At 47.3% G+C, this 21953-nt stretch overlaps 1 protein-coding gene across 1 annotated transcript in view; it reads right to left on the bottom strand.

Annotated features, from left to right (window-relative positions):
* Positions 1-21953, bottom strand: part of ank3b (ankyrin 3b) — a gene marked incomplete at its 3' end in the record, with an annotated part of 393887 nt that overhangs the window by 206298 nt on the left and 165636 nt on the right. Inside the window, 6 exon segments of the mRNA XM_084323081.1 lie at positions 8942-9040; positions 10945-11043; positions 12971-13168; positions 14478-14576; positions 15003-15101; positions 19002-19100. Coding sequence (XP_084179207.1) covers positions 8942-9040; positions 10945-11043; positions 12971-13168; positions 14478-14576; positions 15003-15101; positions 19002-19100 — 693 coding nt within the window.

The raw sequence follows: 21953 nt of genomic DNA on the forward strand, positions 1-21953 counted from the left end.
CTGAACCAGGTCTGAACCAGGTCTGAACCATCTAAACCAGGTCTGAACCATCTAAACCATCTAAACCAGGTCTGAACCATCTGAACCATCTGACCCAGGTCTGAACCATCTAAAACAGGTCTGAACCAGGTCTGAACCATCTAAACCAGGTCTGAACCAGGTCTGAACCAGGTCTGAACCATCTGAACCAGGTCTGAACCAGGTCTGAACCATCTAAACCAGGTCTGAACCATCTGAACCAGGTCTAAACAAGGTCTGAACCATCTGAACCAGGTCTGAACCAGGTCTGAACCATCTGAACCAGGTCTGAACCAGGTCTGAACCAGGTCTGAACCAGATCTGAACCAGGTCTGAACCATCTAAACCAGGTCTGAACCATCTAAACCAGGTCTGAACCATCTGAACCAGGTCTGAACCATCTGAACCATCTAAACCAGGTCTGAACCAGGTCTGAACCATCTAAACCAGGTATGAACCAGGTCTGAACCATCTAAACCAGGTCTGAACCATCTGAACCAGGTCTGAACCAGGTCTGAACCATCTAAACCAGGTCTGAACCATCTGAACCAGGTCTGAACCAGGTCTGAACCATCTAAACCAGGTCTGAACCATCTAAACCATCTAAACCAGGTCTGAACCATCTGAACCATCTGACCCAGGTCTGAACCATCTAAAACAGGTCTGAACCAGGTCTGAACCATCTAAACCAGGTCTGAACCAGGTCTGAACCAGGTCTGAACCATCTGAACCAGGTCTGAACCAGGTCTGAACCATCTAAACCAGGTCTGAACCATCTGAACCAGGTCTAAACAAGGTCTGAACCATCTGAACCAGGTCTGAACCAGGTCTGAACCATCTGAACCAGGTCTGAACCAGGTCTGAACCAGGTCTGAACCAGATCTGAACCAGGTCTGAACCATCTAAACCAGGTCTGAACCATCTGAACCAGGTCTGAACCAGGTCTGAACCATCTAAACCAGGTCTGAACCATCTAAACCAGGTCTGAACCATCTAAACCAGGTCTGAACCATCTGAACCAGGTCTGAACCATCTAAACCAGGTCTGAACCATCTGAACCAGGTCTGAACCAGGTCTGAACCAGGTCTGAACCAGGTCTGAACCAGGTCTGAACCATCTAAACCAGGTCTGAACCATCTAAACCATCTAAACCAGGTCTAAACCAGGTCTGAACCATCTAAACCATCTAAACCAGGTCTGAACCATCTAAACCAGCTAAACCAGGTCTGAACCATCTAAACCAGGTCTGAACCATCTAAACCAGGTCTAAACCAGGTCTGAACCAGGTCTGAACCATCTGAACCAGGTCTGAACCATCTGAACCAGGTCTGAACCATCTAAACCAGGTCTGAACCAGGTCTGAACCATCTAAACCAGGTTTGAACCAGGTCTGAACCATCTAAACCAGGTCTGAACCATCTGAACCAGGTCTGAGCCATCTGAACCATCTAAACCAGGTCTTAACCATCTAAACCAGGTCTGAACCATCTGAACCATCTAAACCAGGTCTTAACCATCTAAACCCGGTCTGAACCAGGTCTGAACCATCTGAACCAGGTCTGAACCATCTAAACCAGGTCTGAACCATCTGAACCATCTAAACCAGGTCTTAACCATCTAAATCAGGTCTGAACCATCTGAACCAGGTCTGAACCAGGTCTGAACCATCTGAACCATCTAAACCAGGTCTGAACCAGGTCTGAACTAGGTCTGAACCAGGTCTGAACCATCTAAACCAGGTCTGAACCATCTGAACCATCTAAACCAGGTCTGAACCAGGTCTGAACCAGGTCTGAACCATCTAAACCAGGTATGAACCAGGTCTGAACCATCTAAACCAGGTCTGAACCATCTGAACCAAGTCTGAACCAGGTCTGAACCATCTAAACCAGGTCTGAACCATCTGAACCAGGTCTGAACCAGGTCTGAACCATCTGAACCAGGTCTGAACCATCTAAACCAGGTCTGAACCATCTAAACCAGGTCTGAACCATCTGAACCAGGTCTGAACCATCTAAACCAGGTCTGAACCATCTAAACCAGGTCTGAACCATCTAAACCAGGTCTGAACCATCTGAACCAGGTCTGAACCATCTAAACCAGGTCTGAACCATCTAAACCATCTAAACCAGGTCTGAACCAGGTCTGAACCATCTGAACCAGGTCTGAACCATCTGAACCAGGTCTGAACCATCTAAACCAGTTCTGAACCAGGTCTGAACCATCTGAACCAGGTCTGAACCAGGTCTGAACCATCTAAACCAGGTCTGAACCATCTGAACCATCTGAACCATCTAAACCAGGTCTGAACCATCTGTACCAGGTCTAAACCAGGTCTGAACCATCTGAACCAGGTCTGAACCAGGTCTGAACCATCTGAACCAGGTCTAAACCAGGTCTGAACCATCTGAACCAGGTCTGAACCAGGTCTGAACCAGGTCTGAACCAGGTCTGAACCAGGTCTGAACCATCTAAACCAGGTCTGAACCATCTGAACCATCTAAACCAGGTCTGAAACATCTAAACCAGGTCTGAACCATCTAAACCAGGTCTGACCCATCTGAACCAGGTCTGACCCATCTGAACCAGGTCTGAACCAGGTCTGAACCATCTAAACCAGGTCTGAACCAGGTCTGAACCATCTAAACCAGGTCTAAACCAGGTCTGAACCATCTAAACCATCTAAAGCAGGTCTGAACCATCTAAACCATCTAAACCAGGTCTGAACCATCTAAACCAGGTCTGACCCATCTGAACCAGGTCTGAACCATGTGAACCAGGTCTGACCAGGTCTGAACCAGGTCTGAACCAGGTCTGAACCATCTAAACCAGGTCTGAACCAGGTCTGAACCATCTAAACCAGATCTGAACCATCTAAACCAGGTCTAAACCAGGTCTGAACCATCTAAACCATCTAAACCAGGTCTGAACCATCTAAACCAGGTCTGAACCACCATCTAAACCAGGTCTGAACCATCTAAACCAGGTCTAAACCAGGTCTGAACCAGGTCTGAACCATCTGAACCATCTAAACCAGGTCTAAACCAGGTCTGAACCATCTAAACCAGGTCTGAACCATCTAAACCGTCTGAACCATCTAAACCAGTTCTGAACCATCTAAACCAGGTCTAAACCAGGTCTGAACCAGGTCTGAACCATCTGAACCAGGTCTGAACCATCTGAACCAGGTCTGAACCATCTAAACCAGGTCTGAACCAGGTCTGAACCATCTAAACCAGGTCTGAACCAGGTCTGATCCATCTAAACCAGATCTGAACCATCTAAACCAGGTCTGAACCATCTAAACCAGGTCTGAACCAGGTCTGAACCATCTGAACCATCTAAACCAGGTCTGAACCATCTAAACCAGGTCTGAACCATCTGAACCAGGTCTGAACCATCTAAACCAGGTCTTAACCATCTAAACCAGGTCTGAACCATCTGAACCAGGTCTGAACCAGGTCTGAACCATCTAAACCAGGTCTGAACCAGGTCTGAACCATCTGAACCAGGTCTGAACCATCTGAACCAGGTCTGACCAGGTCTGAACCATCTGAACCAGGTCTGAACCATCTGAACCAGGTCTGAACCATCTGAACCAGGTCTGAACCATATGAACCAGGTCTGAACCAGGTCTGAACCAGGTCTGAACCATCTAAACCAGGTATGAACCAGGTCTGAACCATCTAAACCAGGTCTGAACCATCTGAACCAAGTCTGAACCAGGTCTGAACCATCTAAACCAGGTCTGAACCATCTGAACCAGGTCTGAACCAGGTCTGAACCATCTGAACCAGGTCTGAACCATCTAAACCAGGTCTGAACCATCTAAACCAGGTCTGAACCATCTGAACCAGGTCTGAACCATCTAAACCAGGTCTGAACCATCTAAACCAGGTCTGAACCATCTAAACCAGGTCTGAACCATCTGAACCAGGTCTGAACCATCTAAACCAGGTCTGAACCATCTAAACCATCTAAACCAGGTCTGAACCAGGTCTGAACCATCTGAACCAGGTCTGAACCATCTGAACCAGGTCTGAACCATCTAAACCAGTTCTGAACCAGGTCTGAACCATCTGAACCAGGTCTGAACCAGGTCTGAACCATCTAAACCAGGTCTGAACCATCTGAACCATCTGAACCATCTAAACCAGGTCTGAACCATCTGTACCAGGTCTAAACCAGGTCTGAACCATCTGAACCAGGTCTGAACCAGGTCTGAACCATCTGAACCAGGTCTAAACCAGGTCTGAACCATCTGAACCAGGTCTGAACCAGGTCTGAACCAGGTCTGAACCAGGTCTGAACCAGGTCTGAACCATCTAAACCAGGTCTGAACCATCTGAACCATCTAAACCAGGTCTGAAACATCTAAACCAGGTCTGAACCATCTAAACCAGGTCTGACCCATCTGAACCAGGTCTGACCCATCTGAACCAGGTCTGAACCAGGTCTGAACCATCTAAACCAGGTCTGAACCAGGTCTGAACCATCTAAACCAGGTCTAAACCAGGTCTGAACCATCTAAACCATCTAAAGCAGGTCTGAACCATCTAAACCATCTAAACCAGGTCTGAACCATCTAAACCAGGTCTGACCCATCTGAACCAGGTCTGAACCATGTGAACCAGGTCTGACCAGGTCTGAACCAGGTCTGAACCAGGTCTGAACCATCTAAACCAGGTCTGAACCAGGTCTGAACCATCTAAACCAGATCTGAACCATCTAAACCAGGTCTAAACCAGGTCTGAACCATCTAAACCATCTAAACCAGGTCTGAACCATCTAAACCAGGTCTGAACCACCATCTAAACCAGGTCTGAACCATCTAAACCAGGTCTAAACCAGGTCTGAACCAGGTCTGAACCATCTGAACCATCTAAACCAGGTCTAAACCAGGTCTGAACCATCTAAACCAGGTCTGAACCATCTAAACCGTCTGAACCATCTAAACCAGTTCTGAACCATCTAAACCAGGTCTAAACCAGGTCTGAACCAGGTCTGAACCATCTGAACCAGGTCTGAACCATCTGAACCAGGTCTGAACCATCTAAACCAGGTCTGAACCAGGTCTGAACCATCTAAACCAGGTCTGAACCAGGTCTGATCCATCTAAACCAGATCTGAACCATCTAAACCAGGTCTGAACCATCTAAACCAGGTCTGAACCAGGTCTGAACCATCTGAACCATCTAAACCAGGTCTGAACCATCTAAACCAGGTCTGAACCATCTGAACCAGGTCTGAACCATCTAAACCAGGTCTTAACCATCTAAACCAGGTCTGAACCATCTGAACCAGGTCTGAACCAGGTCTGAACCATCTAAACCAGGTCTGAACCAGGTCTGAACCATCTGAACCAGGTCTGAACCATCTGAACCAGGTCTGACCAGGTCTGAACCATCTGAACCAGGTCTGAACCATCTGAACCAGGTCTGAACCATCTGAACCAGGTCTGAACCATATGAACCAGGTCTGAACCATCTGAACCATCTAAACCAGGTCTGAACCAGGTCTGAACCATCTGAACCAGGTCTGAACCATCTGAACCAGGTCTGACCAGGTCTGAACCATCTGAACCAGGTCTGAACCATCTAAACCAGGTCTGAACCAGGTCTGAACCATCTGAACCAGGTCTGAACCATCTAAACCAGGTCTGAACCAGATCTGAACCATCTGAACCAGGTCTGAACCATCTAAACCAGGTCTGAACCATCTGAACCAGGTCTGAACCAGGTCTGAACCAGGTCTGAACCATCTAAACCAGGTCTGAACCATCTGAACCAGGTCTGAACCATCTGAACCAGGTCTGAACCAGGTCTGAACCATATAAACCAGGTCTGAACCAGGTCTGAACCATCTGAACCAGGTCTGAACCATCTAAACCAGGTCTGAACCATCTGAACCAGGTCTGAACCATCTGAACCAGGTCTGAACCATCTGAACCATCTAAACCAGGTCTGAACCAGGTCTGAACCATCTGAACCAGGTCTGAACCAGGTCTGAACCATCTGAACCAGGTCTGAACCATCTAAACCAGGTCTGAACCAGGTCTGAACCATCTAAACCAGGTCTGAACCATCTGAACCAGGTCTGAACCATCTAAACTAGGGATGTCCCGATCGCCTTTTTTTGCTCCCGATCCGATCCCGATCATGTGATTTTAAATATCTATCGATCCGATCGTTTCCGATCCGATCTTTCACATTAGTAATCAATTTTGACGCATTTTTGTCAGAAACTGGCGGAGCGAGACAAGCCCCTATGTTGCCTATAGTCCGGGGCACGAGCGCGGAGGCTTTTGTTATTACATTCAGCCTGAGAAATGTGCTTCTGCTTCATATGAGAAATATTAAAAGTTTCAATATATGTTTGCACATTAGTATACATTCAGTGTTCGACTTACGTAATGGTCCATTCTGGTCTGAAACGCAGACGATAATCCTCAGTCACAGCAAATAATTGACGTTATCCTCCAGGTAAAAAGTTAGTCTGAAAACTTCGCCTCCAGCCTGTCCTCCTTGCAAACATTGCAACTGGCTTGACTTTCTATTTTAAAATGCTTAGTTCCAAACCTCTGACATTAAGTCTAGCTGCTCAAGTCAGTGGATATTAACCGTGTTTCGGGAGCGACGTGTTGTTGTGGCAGAACACCGGTCTAAATTAAAGGGAATGTGTTTGTTGCAACGGTGTAAATTAAAGGGAATGTGTTTGTTGTGGACAAATATTCTGCTCTGTGTGACAATAAATACATTAATGATGATATATTATATGTAATTTAAAACCAAAACTAAGGCCTCCGTATGAGTTTAAGACGTGGACATGGTCATGTTTGTTGAATAATTATTTTTTTGACTGCTGATTTTTATTATTATTTTTTCCCGATCCCTGATCCTCTGAAAAGCATGTGATCGGCGCCGATCCCGATCCGTGATCGGATCGGGACATCCCTAATCTAAACCAGGTCTGAACCATCTGAACCAGGTCTGAACCATCTAAACCAGGTCTGAACCAGGTCTGAACCAGGTCTGAACCATCTAAACCAGGTCTGAACCAGGTCTGAACCATCTAAACCAGGTCTGAACCAGGTCTGAACCATCTGAACCATCTAAACCAGGTCTGAACCAGGTCTGAACCAGGTCTGAACCATCTAAACCAGGTCTGAACCATCTGAACCAGGTCTGAACCATCTGAACCATCTAAACCAGGTCTGAACCATCAAAACCAGCTCTGAACCATCTGAACCAGGTCTGAACCATCTAAACCAGGTCTGAACCATCTGAACCAGGTCTGAACCAGGTCTGAACCATTAAAACCAGGTCTGAACCATCTAAACCATCTAAACCAGGTCTGAACCATCTAAACCAGGTCTAAACCAGGTCTGAACCATCTAAACCAGGTCTGAACCATCTGAACCATCTAAACCAGGTCTGAACCAGGTCTGAACCATCTGAACCAGGTCTGAACATCTAAACCAGGTCTTAACCATCTAAACCAGGTCTGAACCATCTAAACCAGGTCTGAACCATCTAAACCAGGTCTGAACCAGGTCTGAACCAGGTCTGAACCAGGTCTGAACCATCTGAACCAGGTCTGAACCATCTGAACCAGGTCTGAACCATCTAAACCAGGTCTGAACCAGGTCTGAACCAGGTCTGAACCATCTAAACCAGGTCTGAACCAGGTCTGAACCATCTGAACCAGGTCTAAACCAGGTCTGAACCATCTGAACCAGGTCTGAACCATCTAAACCAGGTCTGAACCATCTAAACCAGGTCTGAACCATCTGAACCAGGTCTGAACCAGGTCTGAACCAGGTCTGAACCATCTAAACCAGGTCTGAACCAGGTCTGAACCATCTAAACCAGGTCTAAACCAGGTCTGAACCATCTAAACCAGGTCTGAACCATCTAAACCAGGTCTAAACCAGGTCTGAACCATCTAAACCATCTAAACCAGGTCTGAACCATCTAAACCAGGTCTAAACCAGGTCTGAACCAGGTCTGAACCATCTGAACCAGGTCTGAACCATCTGAACCAGGTCTGAACCATCTAAACCAGGTCTGAACCAGGTCTGAACCATCTAAACCAGGTCTGAACCAGGTCTGAACCAGGTCTGAACCATCTGAACCATCTAAACCAGGTCTGAACCAGGTCTGAACCATCTGAACCAGGTCTGAACCATCTAAACCAGGTCTGAACCATCTGAACCAGGTCTGAACCAGGTCTGAACCATCTAAACCAGGTCTGAACCATCTGAACCAGGTCTAAACCAGGTCTGAACCATCTAAACCAGGTCTGAACCAGGTCTGAACCATCTGAACCAGGTCTAAACCATCTAAATCAGGTCTGAACCATCTAAACCAGGTCTGAACCAGGTCTGAACCATCTGAACCATCTGAACCAGGTCTGAACCATCTGAACCAGGTCTGAACCATCTAAACCAGGTCTGAACTAGGTCTGAACCAGGTCTGAACCATCTAAACCAGGTCTGAACCAGGTTTGAACCATCTGAACCAGGTCTGAACCATCTGAACCAGGTCTGAACCAGGTCTGAACCAGCTCTGAACCAGGTCTGAACCATCTAAACCAGGTCTGAACCAGGTCTGAACCATCTGAACCAGGTCTGAACCATCTGAACCAGGTCTGAACCATCTAAACCAGATCTGAACCGTCTGAACCATCTGAACCAGATCTGAACCATCTGAACCAGGTCTGAACCATCTAAACCAGGTCTGAACCATCTACACCAGGTCTGAACCAGGTCTGAACCAAGTCTGAACCAGGTCTGAACCAGGTCTGAACCATCTGAACCAGGTCTGAACCAGGTCTGAACCAGGTCTGAATTATCTGAACCAGGTCTGAACCAGGTCTGAACCAGGTCTGCCTAGCAAGAAGGAGATCCACGTCCTCAACTCACCACGTTGGTTGTGTTTGGTGATGCACCGTGATTGGTCAGTTGGCTGACTATGTTCTCGTGTCCCATAAATGCCGCCACATGGATGGGGGTCAGACCCGACTGGGGTAGAGAGAGAGAGAGAGAGAGAGAGAGAGAGAGAGAGAGAGGCATTTCTGTGGTTAAGTACTTTGGAAATATAGTTTCTACTGTATGTATATTATTATTGCAAAGCATTCATAGTGACAATAAGAGGCATACTTCAATGGATGATGAGGGAGTATACTCAGAATAGTTGTAGACTGAGGCTGAAGATGTAAAATGAGGATGAGGATGTCGACTGAGAATGAGGATGTAGACTGAGATTGAGGATGTAGACTGATAATATAGACTGAGAATGAGGATGTAGACTGATAATATAGACTGAGAATGAGGGAGTAGACTGATAATGAGGATGTAGACTGATAATATAGACTGAGAATGAGGGAGTAGACTGATAATGAGGATGTAGACTGATAATATAGACTGAGAATGAGGGAGTAGACTGAGAATGATGATGTAGACTGATAATATGTACTGATAATATAGACTGAGAATGAGGGAGTAGACTGAGAATGATGATGTAGACTGATAATATAGACTGAGAATGAGGGAGTAGACTGATAATGATGATGTAGACTGATAATATAGACTGAGAATGAGGGAGTAGACAGAGAATGATGATGTAGACTGATAATATATACTGAGAATGAGGGAGTAGACTGAGAATGATGATGTAGACTGATAATATAGACTGAGAATGAGGATATCGACTGAGAATGATGATGTAGACTGATAATATAGAATGAGGATATCGACTGAGAATGATGATGTAGACCAGTGGTGCCCAACCAGTCGATCGCGATCGACAGGTAGATCGCGGGCTGATTTCAAATAGATCTCGATTAATAAAATTTGATTATATATAAAAAAAAAAAAAAAAAAAAAAAAAAAAAAAGCTCTCTTTGTTAACTACAACATGCTATGCTGTTTGTTATTTAAGATGAGGTCAGACTCGGCACTGACAGATTTGTGTTCATTATGCTGCTTTTATAAAGCCTCAAATGATGGCTTACAATATACAATGTTGGCTGGTAGCTCTCGGCTAGGTGGTAAATTAAAAAGTAGATCTTGGTTCAAAAACGGTTGGGCACCCCTGATGTAGACTGATAATATAGACTGAGAATGAGGGAGTAGACTGATAATATAGACTGAGAATGAGGGAGTAGACTGAGAATGATGATGTAGACTGATAATATAGACTGAGAATGATGATGTAGACTAATAATGATGATGTAGACTGATAATATAGACTGAGAATGAGGGAGTAGACTGAGAATGATGATGTAGACTGATAATATAGACTGAGAATGATGATGTAGACTAATAATGATGATGTAGACTGATAATATAGACTGAGAATGAGGGAGTAGACTGATAATGATAATGTAGACTGATAATATAGACTGATAATGAGGATGTAGACTGATAATGATGATGTAGACTGATAATATAGACTGATAATGAGGATGTAGACTGATAATATAGACTGAGAATGATGATGTAGACTGATAATATAGACTGATAATGAGGATGTAGACTGATAATGATGATGTAGACTGATAATATAGACTGAGAATGATGATGTCGACTGATAATATAGACTGATAACGATGATGTAGACTGATAATGATGATGTAGACTGATAATGATGATGTAGTCTGAGGCACTCTATGTGGGGGTCATGCAGCAAGATGCAAATCTATTTGTGAGGTGAGATGAGAATCTGCTGGCTCTCTCATGTAAAAAGTGAAAACACACACACACACGCATGCACACACACACACACAGACACACACACACACACACACACACACACACACACACACACACACACACACACACACACACACACACACACACACACACACACACACACACACACACACACACACACACACACACACACACACACAGCCCCCTCCTACCTCGGTCACGGCCTGTATGGAGGCTCCGTGCTTCAGAAGGAGTTCCATCACTTTAACTCTGTTCTTTTTACAGGCGATGTGCAGTGGGGTGAAGCCATTCTAACACACACAAGGAAACATGTCTTTAATAACCTGTTAAACCTTAAGGTCCCCTTAGAAGGGGACCCTGCTTTTCTTTATCATAAATCGATGTGGGGTATCATTGGAAAGCCACACTCATTGGCTACAACCCTGTCCAACATTTTTCGAGATCGCCAAATGATTGACGGAGCGAGAGCCCCGGGAGTCGGGGTGGTAATGTGTACTTTGGCACACGCCTCACATATCGGCATGTAACTCGAGAACCGCTGAACGGATTCTGTCACCTGAAAGGGCAATCGACAGGCAACAAATAGGGCTTTAATTCTAAACGTTTTTTTTTATTGATCTTTTTCCCCCTCCATTTTTCTCCGATTTTCTCCCATCCCAATGTTAGTCGCATGCCAATTCCCAGTCCCTTGCTGGTCGCTGCGCACTTACCCCCCACAGTCAGATCATCTGGGAGAGTGGAGGCTACCACGTGCTTCCTCCGACACACGTCCAGCCAATCACCGCTTCTTTTCACCTGGCAGCGCGGATTCTCATTGAGAGGGCGTAGCGTGTGGGAGGATCACACTATCCCCCTCAAGTCCTATCCGCGCTTAGCAGGCGCCCCGACCGAACTGTAGGAGTCGCTGTTTACAATGACCCGGACCCACCCCGCCAGCTTCTCCCACCCTCTAATACAGCCAATTGTATTAGTGTGGACGGCCAGCCAAGCTGGTGACAACCCCGGAGCTGTGAGCTGGATTCGAACAGGCGAATCCAGCTCACAGCTCCGGGGTTGGTGACGAACGCAATCTCCGCTCGGCCACCTAACCGCCTCAATAGGGCTTTAATTCTATCTATATATTGTATTAAAAGAAATGCACACCAGAGGTCGGCAAAGTGGCATTGCGAATCGTCCTCATGAGGGCCCTGGGCCCTTGAGTAAAGACCATAACCCTATCAAAACAGCAGTCAAAGTGTATATTTTCATTTTTACCGATGTTTTATACGATTTACCGAAAATAAGAATTTAGCGAAAAAATGCTAATTATATCTCTTTTATCGTAAAACCGCAAGGAAATGTCTAAATCCAGATTTAACCCTGCCATTGGAAAGAGGAGCCTTTTTTCTATCCATAGATGTATGATTTGACCATAATAAGGTCAAGGTCAAGTTCAAGGTCAAATATGAATTTATAATTAAAATTGATTATTATTTATTACTGTATCTACAAATCCTTCTGTTTAATCATCTTCCCTTTATTCATTTGCTTAGCTTTGTTTTACATTTGATCTCAAGAAGGTGGTGAATGAGCTCAGTGAGCGAAATCAAAAGATCCTCAATGTTTTCATGGTGTTATTCACCGGCACAGATGCAAAAATAAATCATAATTTATATTCTCCTTCTTTTCATTACAATTTACTCAAGCCTAGTAACAGACACAATATATCTGACACTGGAAATACATACCCCCAGGTCCCTAGATGTTCCTAGATACGAAGAACATGCAAATTGGCCTTGTAGAAGTGGAGCAATCTTCCATTTACTTAGGCATGTACCTTTAGGCGAAATTTCTGAAAATAGGGCTACAGCTGTAAAAAGCACCGTGTAGCTTAGCTGAAAATGTCTATGTCAGATAATGTATCTAATATATTAAAATACAGAGTGAAAAGATCCTTTCAGGCTGACACCAGAGTAATTGTGTATATTTGAAGTTGAACAGTTGGTTTAAAATGTGTTATCCTGGTTAAGGTCTTATTCAGGATAATATGTTTATATACACATTCATATTCCAGATACTAGCTAATATCCTGGTTAAGGTCTTATTCAGGATAATATGTTTATATACACATTCATATTCCAGATACTAGCTAATATCCTGGTTAAGGTCTTATTCAGGATAATATGTTTATATACACATTCATATTCCAGATACTAGATATCTATCTATCTATCTCACCAGAGCCTTGGCATTGGGATTGGCCCTCTTGTCTACGATGACCTTTGCGACCTTGTAGTGACCACAGTGGGCAGCGACGTGCAGTGCTGTCAGATAGTCGTTGGTGACATCATCAACAGGCGCCTCGTGGTGCAGCAGCAACTGGACACAGTTCAGATGGTCCCCTTGAGTTGCCATGTGGAGGGGAGAGAGACCATTCTGTACTCAGAGAGAGAGAGGGAGGGAGAGAGAGAGACACACGTGCAGTTGGTTAGGCAGACATCCATTGAGTGAGTGAGTGAGTGAGTGAGTGAGTGAGTGAGTGAGTGAGTGAGTGAGTCAGTCAGTCAGTCAGTCAGTCAGTCAGTCAGTCAGTCAGTCAGTCAGTCAGTCAGTCAGTCAGTCAGTCAGTCAGTCAGTCAGTCAGTCAGTCAGTCAGTCAGTCAGTCAGTCAGTCAGTCAGTCAGTCAGTCAGTCAGTCAGTCAGTCAGTCAGTCAGTCAGTCAGTCAGTCAGTCAGTCAGTCAGTCAGTCAGTCAGTCAGTCAGTCAGTCAGTCAGTCAGTCAGTCAGTCAGTCAGTCAGTCAGTCAGTCAGTCAGTCAGTCAGTCAGTCAGTCAGTCAGTCAGTCAGTCAGTCAGTCAGTCAGTCAGTCAGTCAGTCAGTCAGTCAGTCAGTCAGTCAGTCAGTCAGTCAGTCAGTCAGTCAGTCAGTCAGTCAGTCAGTCAGTCAGTCAGTCAGTCAGTCAGTCAGTCAGTCAGTCAGTCAGTCAGTCAGTCAGTCAGTCAGTCAGTCAGTCAGTCAGTCAGTCAGTCAGTCAGTCAGTCAGTCAGTCAGTCAGTCAGTCAGTCAGTCAGTCAGTCAGTCAGTCAGTCAGTCAGTCAGTCAGTCAGTCAGTCAGTCAGTCAGTCAGTCAGTCAGTCAGTCAGTCAGTCAGTCAGTCAGTCAGACAGACAGACAGACAGACAGACAGACAGACAGACAGACAGACAGACAGACAGACAGACAGACAGACAGGTACCTTGGTTTTAGACAGTCAGACAGACAGTCAGTCAGACAGACAGACAGACAGACAAACAGGTACCTTGGTTTTAGACAGTCAAATAGTCAGTCAGACAGACATACAGACATACAGACAAACAGGTACCTTGGTTTTAGACAGTCAGCCAGACAGTCAGTCAGTCAGTCAGTCAGTCAGTCAGTCAGTCAGTCAGTCAGTCAGTCAGTCAGTCAGTCAGTCAGTCAGTCTGTCAGACAAGTCTGACAAGTCAGGGACCCGATCGACATCAAGTCTGTCTGACAGACAGACAGACAGACAGACAGACAGACAGACAGACAGACAGACAGACAGACAGACAGACAGACAGACAGACAGACAGACAGACAGACAGACAGACAGGCAGACAAACAGGTATCTTGGTTTTAGACAGTCAGACAGTCAATCAGACAGACAGACAGACAGACAGACAGACAGACAGACAGACAGACAGACAGACAGACAGACAGACAGACATACAGACAAACAGGTACCTTGGTTTTAGACAGTATAGGAGCACCTCGGTCCAGCAGCATCTCAACCACCTGTTCATGTCCACTCCGAGCTCCACAGTGGAGAGGAGTCAATCCATCCTGGAGAAACAAGCAGAGAGAGAGAGAGAGAGAGAGAGAGAGAGAGAGAGAGAGAGAGGTGTGTGTATGTGTACCTTGGTTCTCCAGCAGTGTCTGTGTGTGTGTGTGTGTGTGTGTGTGTGTGTGTGTGTGTGTGTGTGTGTGTGTGTGTGTGTGTGTGTGTGTGTGTGTGGCGTGTAGTAGTGAGTGTGTACCTTGGTTCTAGCTTCTATTCTTCCTCCTCTCTCCACCAGTGTGTGTGTGTTTGTGTGTGTGTGTGTAGTGTGCAGTAGTGAGTGTGTACCTTGTTTCTAGCATATATTCTTCCTCCTCTCCCCACCAGTGTGTGTGTGTGTGTGTGTGTGTGTGTGTGTGTGTGTGTGTGTGTGTGTGTGTGTGTGTGTGTGTGTGTGTGACGTGTGTGTGTGTGTGTGTGTGTGTGTGTACCTTGGTTCTAGCGTCTATTCTTCCTCCTCTCTCCACCAGTAGTCTCACCATGTTGCTGTTTCCTCGTTTGGACGCGACGTGGAGCGGAGTGATGTCATTCTGACACACATACACACACACATGCACACACAGACACACACACACACACACACACACACACACACACACACACACACACACACACACACACACAAACACAAACACACAAAACAAGTTGAGGAACATAGAGTGATTCTGCGATCAGGACATCTTGAATGAGGATTATTTTCTACAAATAACTACAATGAATAATGACATCGTCTCGTTGGGCTTCATTCCAAACTGTTATCAGATCAGCTGTGTCTTTACAACTAGATCCATGTTGCTCACTGGATGAGACTAATGACTAACTAATGATATCCGAGCAAAGGAAACTAGCGTTGGTTTAAAGGGTTCAACACAAACACCCGCATTTCACTGTATGCCCTGGTATGTATGTGACAAATAAACCTCTTGATTCTTGACAAACTGAAACAACCTCTAACCTCTCTGTAAGCTCTCTGTAACCTGTGCATGTGTATTTATGCGTGTGTATGTACGTGTATGTGCATTTATGTATGTGTATGTATACCGCAACCGTCGGAGCATCCCCTTTTGCGGTCGAAAAACTAAAATATTAAGAAATAAGCCTTTATGTATTGCTTCGTGGAATGTTCGCACACTGCTGGACCTGGCTGAAACACCTGACAGGCCACACCGCAGGACAGCACTCGTGGCCCTGGAACTCGCAAGGTATAACATCGACATTGCAGCTCTCAGCGAGACTAGACTACATGGAGAGGACTCCCTGACAGAGGTTGGTGCAGGATACACCTTCTTCTGGAAGGGGGTCCCTGAAGGCACTCGCCGCATCCATGGAGTAGGCTTCGCTGTGAAGTCCCAACTGCTGCAACGCATCCCAGAGTCCCCCATCGGTGTTAGCGAACGCTTAATGACATGGCGCATCCCCCTTGCAAAGGGACGCTTCGCCACTCTCCTTAGTGCTTATGCACCAACTTTAGATGCTGAGTTCAACATCAAAGAGGATTTCTACCGAGCCCTCGACTCAATATTACAGAAAACTCCAGCTACGGACAAGCTCATATTAATGGGAGACTTCAATGCTAGAGTGGGCACGGAGCACCTGGTATGGGACAGAGTTATTGGCCGACATGGAGTAGGGAAGATAAATGACAACGGGCTTCGGCTCCTCTCCCTCTGTGCAGAACACCACCTGGTCATAACCAACACCATCTTCCAGATGAAGAACAGGTTCAAAACCACCTGGCAACACCCCCGCTCTAAACACTGGCATCTCCTGGACTATGTGATTGTACGCCAAAAAGACCGACAGGACGTCCTTACCACCCGAGTCATGCGTGGAGCCGAGTGTTGGACTGATCACCTCATGGTCAGATCCAAACTCCTCATGAGTATCCAACCCCGTGGACCGAGGGTAGCACCTAATAAGAAACTAAATTCTGCAGCACTGAACACCCCCACCTCAAAAAACCACCTCCGACAGCTCCTTGCTGAAAACCTCAATAAGATCCCGGAGGAATCAGCTGACTGGCCAGCTCTGCGCCAGGCTATCCACAGCGCAGCCTCTGAGGCACTTGGCCAGACGAGGAAACGACACCAGGACTGGTTTGATTGTAACTCAGCCAAGATACAGTCCCTGCTAAAAACCAAGCATGAAGCCCACAAAGCCCTCCTGTCCTGCCCTGGTTCTCCCACCCTGAAAGCTGCCTTAGCTGCAGCAAGAACAGCAACCCAGCGAGCCCTCCGGACTATGGAGGATGCCTGGTGGATACAGAAGGCGAAGGAGATCCAAAGCCTGGCAGACTGCCACAACATCCAGGGCTTTTACGATGCCATCAAAGCACTGCATGGCCCCAGGAAGCGGGCGACTGCTCCAGTTCGATCAGTCGACGGTTCTAAACTCTTTAAGGACCGACATGAGATTCTCACCCGCTGGGCAAACCACTTTGAGTCTTTACTCAATCACACCAACCCCACTGACCCACATATCCTGGATAATCTCCCAGACATGCCACCAGTCATGCACCTGGACACCCCACCACACTTCTCTGAGACCAGTCAAGCCATTGCGGGTCTAAAGAACAATAAAAGCCCTGGACCCGATGGCATCCCAGCAGAGGTTTTCAAACACGGAGGGTACCTCCTCACGCGCCGTCTGCACCTCCTGATCTGCAACATCTGGGAACATGAGACCCTCCCACAGGACTGGAAGGATGCAAACATTGTGGTCATCTACAAGCAGAAAGGGGACAGAGCAGTCTGCGGAAACAGCCGAGGAATCTCTCTCCTCTCCATCGCAGGGAAAGTGCTGGCGAAGATAATGCTGAACAGGCTGGTGGAAAACATCTCTGAAGCTGCGCTTCCGGAAACTCAATGTGGCTTTCGGAAGACCAGATCCACCACCGACATGGTTTTTGTCCTGAGGCAGCTGCTAGAGAAGAGCAGAGAGCATCGCAAGGATCTTTACATAGCCTTCATAGACCTAAGCAAAGCCTTCGACACCATCAGCCGTGAGCTGCTCTGGAAACACCTCAACAAACTTGGGGTACCACCCAAGTTTCTCTCCATCCTTCAGCAGCTGCATGACGGGATGCAAGCCAGAGTCCAGACGGGTGAACTCCAGTCAGAATCCTTTAAGGTTAATGTTGGGGTGAAGCAGGGCTGTGTCTTGGCTCCGGTGCTCTTTAATCTCCTCCTCTCTGCCGTCACCTGCCTCTTCCGCCGAGCCATGGGACATGAAGACGGTGTCCATGTGGAATACCGCCTTGATGGTAGCCTCTTCAACATCCGCCGGCTCCAGGCACACACAAAGACAAAATCCTGCCAAGTATGTGAGCTACAGTACGCTGATGACTGTGCCATCTTAGCTCACAGTCCAGAGTCTATGCAGCATGCTCTCGACACCATATCCAGCCTGTACCAATCCTTCGGTCTCCAGGTCAACATACAAAAAACCGAAGTCATGTCCCAACTCACTTCCCGAACCTCTACACCTCCCAGTTTTCACATAAACGGTGTTCCACTCAAAACAGTGGATCATTTCACCTACCTCGGCTCCACTCTGTCCTCATGCTGCTCCCTTGACGCGGAGATACACACACGTATCAATAAAGCGGCATCATCCTTTGGACGCCTACGCAGCAGGGTTTTTGAAAACCGAAACCTGAAGATCAGCACCAAGGTTGCCGTTTACAACGCAGTATGTCTCTCCACTCTGCTCTATGGAGCAGAATCCTGGACCCCATACCGCCGGCACATCACCAACCTGGACGCTTTCCACATCCGTTGCCTCCAAAGGATCCTCGGCCTGACCTGGGAAGATCGAGTCCCCCACACAGACATCCTCAACAACACCAACTCAATCTGTATGGCCGCAGCTGTGGCCAAAAAACATCTTCGTTGGATAGGGCACACCATACGTATGCCTGACCACCGCCTGCCCCGCCAAGTCCTCTATGGCCAACTGAGAGGAGCAAAGCGGGCTGCTGGAGGCCAAAAGAGACGCTTTAAGGACTACACCAGGGACCTCCTAAAGTGTGCAAACATCACGCAGCTTGAAACTCTGGCACTCGACAGATCAGCCTGGCAAGTCACTTGTGCCACTGCAGTTTCCCAAATACACCAAACGAACCAAGACCGAAGATCTGAGAGGCGCACGCAACGACACCAGCGGGCGGCTGGCATCCCCCAGGTATCTGGCTTCCCTTGCGCCATCTGTGGACGGGTGTGCGGCTCAAGGATCGGACTCAACGCCCACGAGAAGTGGCACCAGCGGCAGCGTCGCTAACTCCCCCCCCCCCACCCCCCCCTCTCCCCATCCCTGGAGCAAGCGTCATCATCGAACACGATGGACAGCTAAGAGAGTATGTACGTGTATGTGCATGTATGTGTGTATGTGTGTGTGTGTGTGTGTGTGTGTGTGTGTGTGTGTGTGCCTACCCTGGCCTTGAAGTCGACAGCGGCTCCTCTGTTGAGAAGGAGAGTCGCTACGTTGATGTTCCCATAGTGAGCAGCTATATGTAGAGGAGTGAAACCACTCTGGAAGAGAGACACATAGACAGAGAGAGAGAGAGAGAGAAAGAGAGAGAGAGAGAGAGAGAGAGAGAGAGAGAGAGAGAGAGAGAGAGAGAGAGAGAGAGAGAGAGAGAGAGACATACACACACGCAAAACAACACTACAGACAGAGAGAGATACACACACAGAGAGATAGAGATATAGAGACACAGAGACAGGGATAGATATACACACACATACATAGAGAGAGATACACACACAGAGAGATAGAGACACACAGAGACAGATATAGAGACACACACACACACACACACACACACACACACACACACACACACACACACACACACACACACACACACACACACACACACACACACACACACACACACACACACACACAGAGAGTGAGACATCTTTGAAGTACCCATCCTTCTCAGCCAATAACAGCTAACATCTCCATCCATGTGTCACAGTGGGCCATGAGCAAAGCATTATGGGACATGTAGTTAGTAGCAAGTGTAACACAAGCGACGCATACACATACACACATACATGTTCATGCACACACACACACACACACACACACACACACACACACACACACACACACACACACACACACACACACACACACACACACACACACACACACACACACACACACACACACACACACACACACACACACACACACACACACACACACACACACATAAAATGCTAAATGGTGCATTTATATAGCACTTTTATCCAAAGCACTTTACAATTTGTTCTATCACATTTTACCCATTCACTCACACATTCACACACCGATGGCGGAGGCAACCATGCAAGGTGCCAACCTGCACATCGGGAGCAATTAGGGGTTTAGTGTCTTGCTCAAGGACACTTCAACACGCTGCCCGGGAGGAGCAGGAATTGAACCGGGAACCTCCGGAATACCAGACGACTGCTCTACCTCCCGAGCTACTGTCGCACAACTGAGGCCGGAAGAGATATCTATTTTTTTTATCCACTTTTTCTCCTTATTTTTCTATTTTTCTTCCATCCCAATTTCGTAATTACAATTCTCCCCTCCCCTGTCTTGAACGTTGCTAGACTATGCCTCCCACTGGTCGGCTGTAGTGAGGATAGAAGCCTTGCATCACGTGTCCCCTCCGGTACACGAGGAGGCAGCCTGTCGCATCTTTTCACCAGACAGCTCGAACTCTCAGTGGCGAGGAGTAACGCGTGGGAGGCTCACGCTGCCCCCGATACTTCCTGTCTCTGCTGTGCAGGCGTCCCCCAACCGACCTGTAGGAGTCGCTGTCCACAACGTCCAATCCCCACCCACCGGCTTTCCCACCCTCTAACACTGCCAATTGTGTTAGTATGACGACTGGCCAAGCCGGTAGCAACGCAGAGAGCTGGGCTCGATACCAGTATCACCTGCGTTAGTGGCGAGCGCCTTGCCCACTGCGCCACTCAGCCGCCATCACGGAAGATATTCTAATATTTGAAAGCAACAAGTTTCTAACCTGGAACCTTTTGGTGCAGAAGTGACAGGTTTTGGTAACATGTTAGTTAACATTAGTTATATATTCGTACTGGCATCGCGTCCCGCTCTTAAGCCATACCGAGATATACCTCATCTCATGTACCTAGTGTACTCCATCAACGAATAAAACCAAATACACCCAGCACCTGCCAGGCCCCGCCCCTACTGCCGTATTATATAGTACTGGGCGTGGCCACCACTCACTCTTCCTCTATTTTCGTTTCCATCATAGCGGATGCATGACACCCTATGCAACTAGTTGTTATGAAAAGTTTAGATAATATTGAGTGCTTACGGAGATTTGCTTACCCCTGGAATCTTCGGGGTATGTTCCAACGACACGTCGGGTCTATTCTGATGTTCCCTCGTCTTGTGGCAACAGATCGAGGGACAGCGTGCGAGGTTGGCTATCGAGCCGGCTCGCACACAGGTAGGCCCTGTGTCATCAGGCATTGATGCTAGTGTTAGTTGTGTGTCGGCGCCAGGGGCGGGATGGTTTGGTGAACGTTCCCCTGAAGTGGACGGTTTCCAAGCGATCCTGGAGCGTGCTGCTAAACACTAATGCTAACGCTAATGCTAATGCTAATGCTAACACTAATGCTGAAATGCTGGGCACTGTTCTAATGTTCCCCGCCGTGGGATGTTGCCGCTTTTCCCTCCTCTTAACTGGTTCATTGATGAAGGTCAGTCGGTAGCTAATGTGGGGGGTTTTGCTGAGTCCTATTTTACCCTTTTTACGGGTAAATGGGTTGACAACAGGGTGCAGGGCGGGTGTGCCGTGGCTAGGTAGCCAGGTAGCATCGATCCTGTGCCCCGGCGGGGTTGGACGGTGTCCCACCCGGAAGCCGATGCTTGAGAGCGAGTCGGCCCGGCGGGTGGCAGTAGAGCTATACTGCTGCAGGGTGGAATTTAGCGGCGGCCAGTGTTGTGGCTCAGCTGACTGTTTTCTGTCCACATTAGCGTCGAACGCTATGCTATATTGGGCTACTGTTTCTGTTCTGTCTCTCTGCTACGGGAATGTCTGTCTATACTACAGTCTTCCCTCCTCTCAACCATTCATGCTGACGGTCAATCGGTGTCTACTGGGGGAGTAGTGCGGGGGGGCTTTGTTTACCTTTATGGGTAAATGGGCTGAGGTCTAGGGCTGGTGTGCTGTTGTGAATATTATGAATGAATACGGGACTGGTTCTCTCTGGTCCGCCTCCCCTTAACGTTGTGTGCATGGGCTTGCCCATTCTACAGTATGTTCGTGGTGTTAGTTCATTTATTCATTAACCCCTTCATGGTGCACACCACAGTGGAGGTTGCTGGTTGCAACCACCACTGGTGCTCCGTGT

Source organism: Notolepis coatsorum, assembly GCF_963971535.1.
Source record: "Notolepis coatsorum genome assembly, chromosome: 10".
Classification (NCBI taxonomy): Eukaryota; Metazoa; Chordata; class Actinopteri; order Aulopiformes; family Paralepididae; genus Notolepis; species Notolepis coatsorum.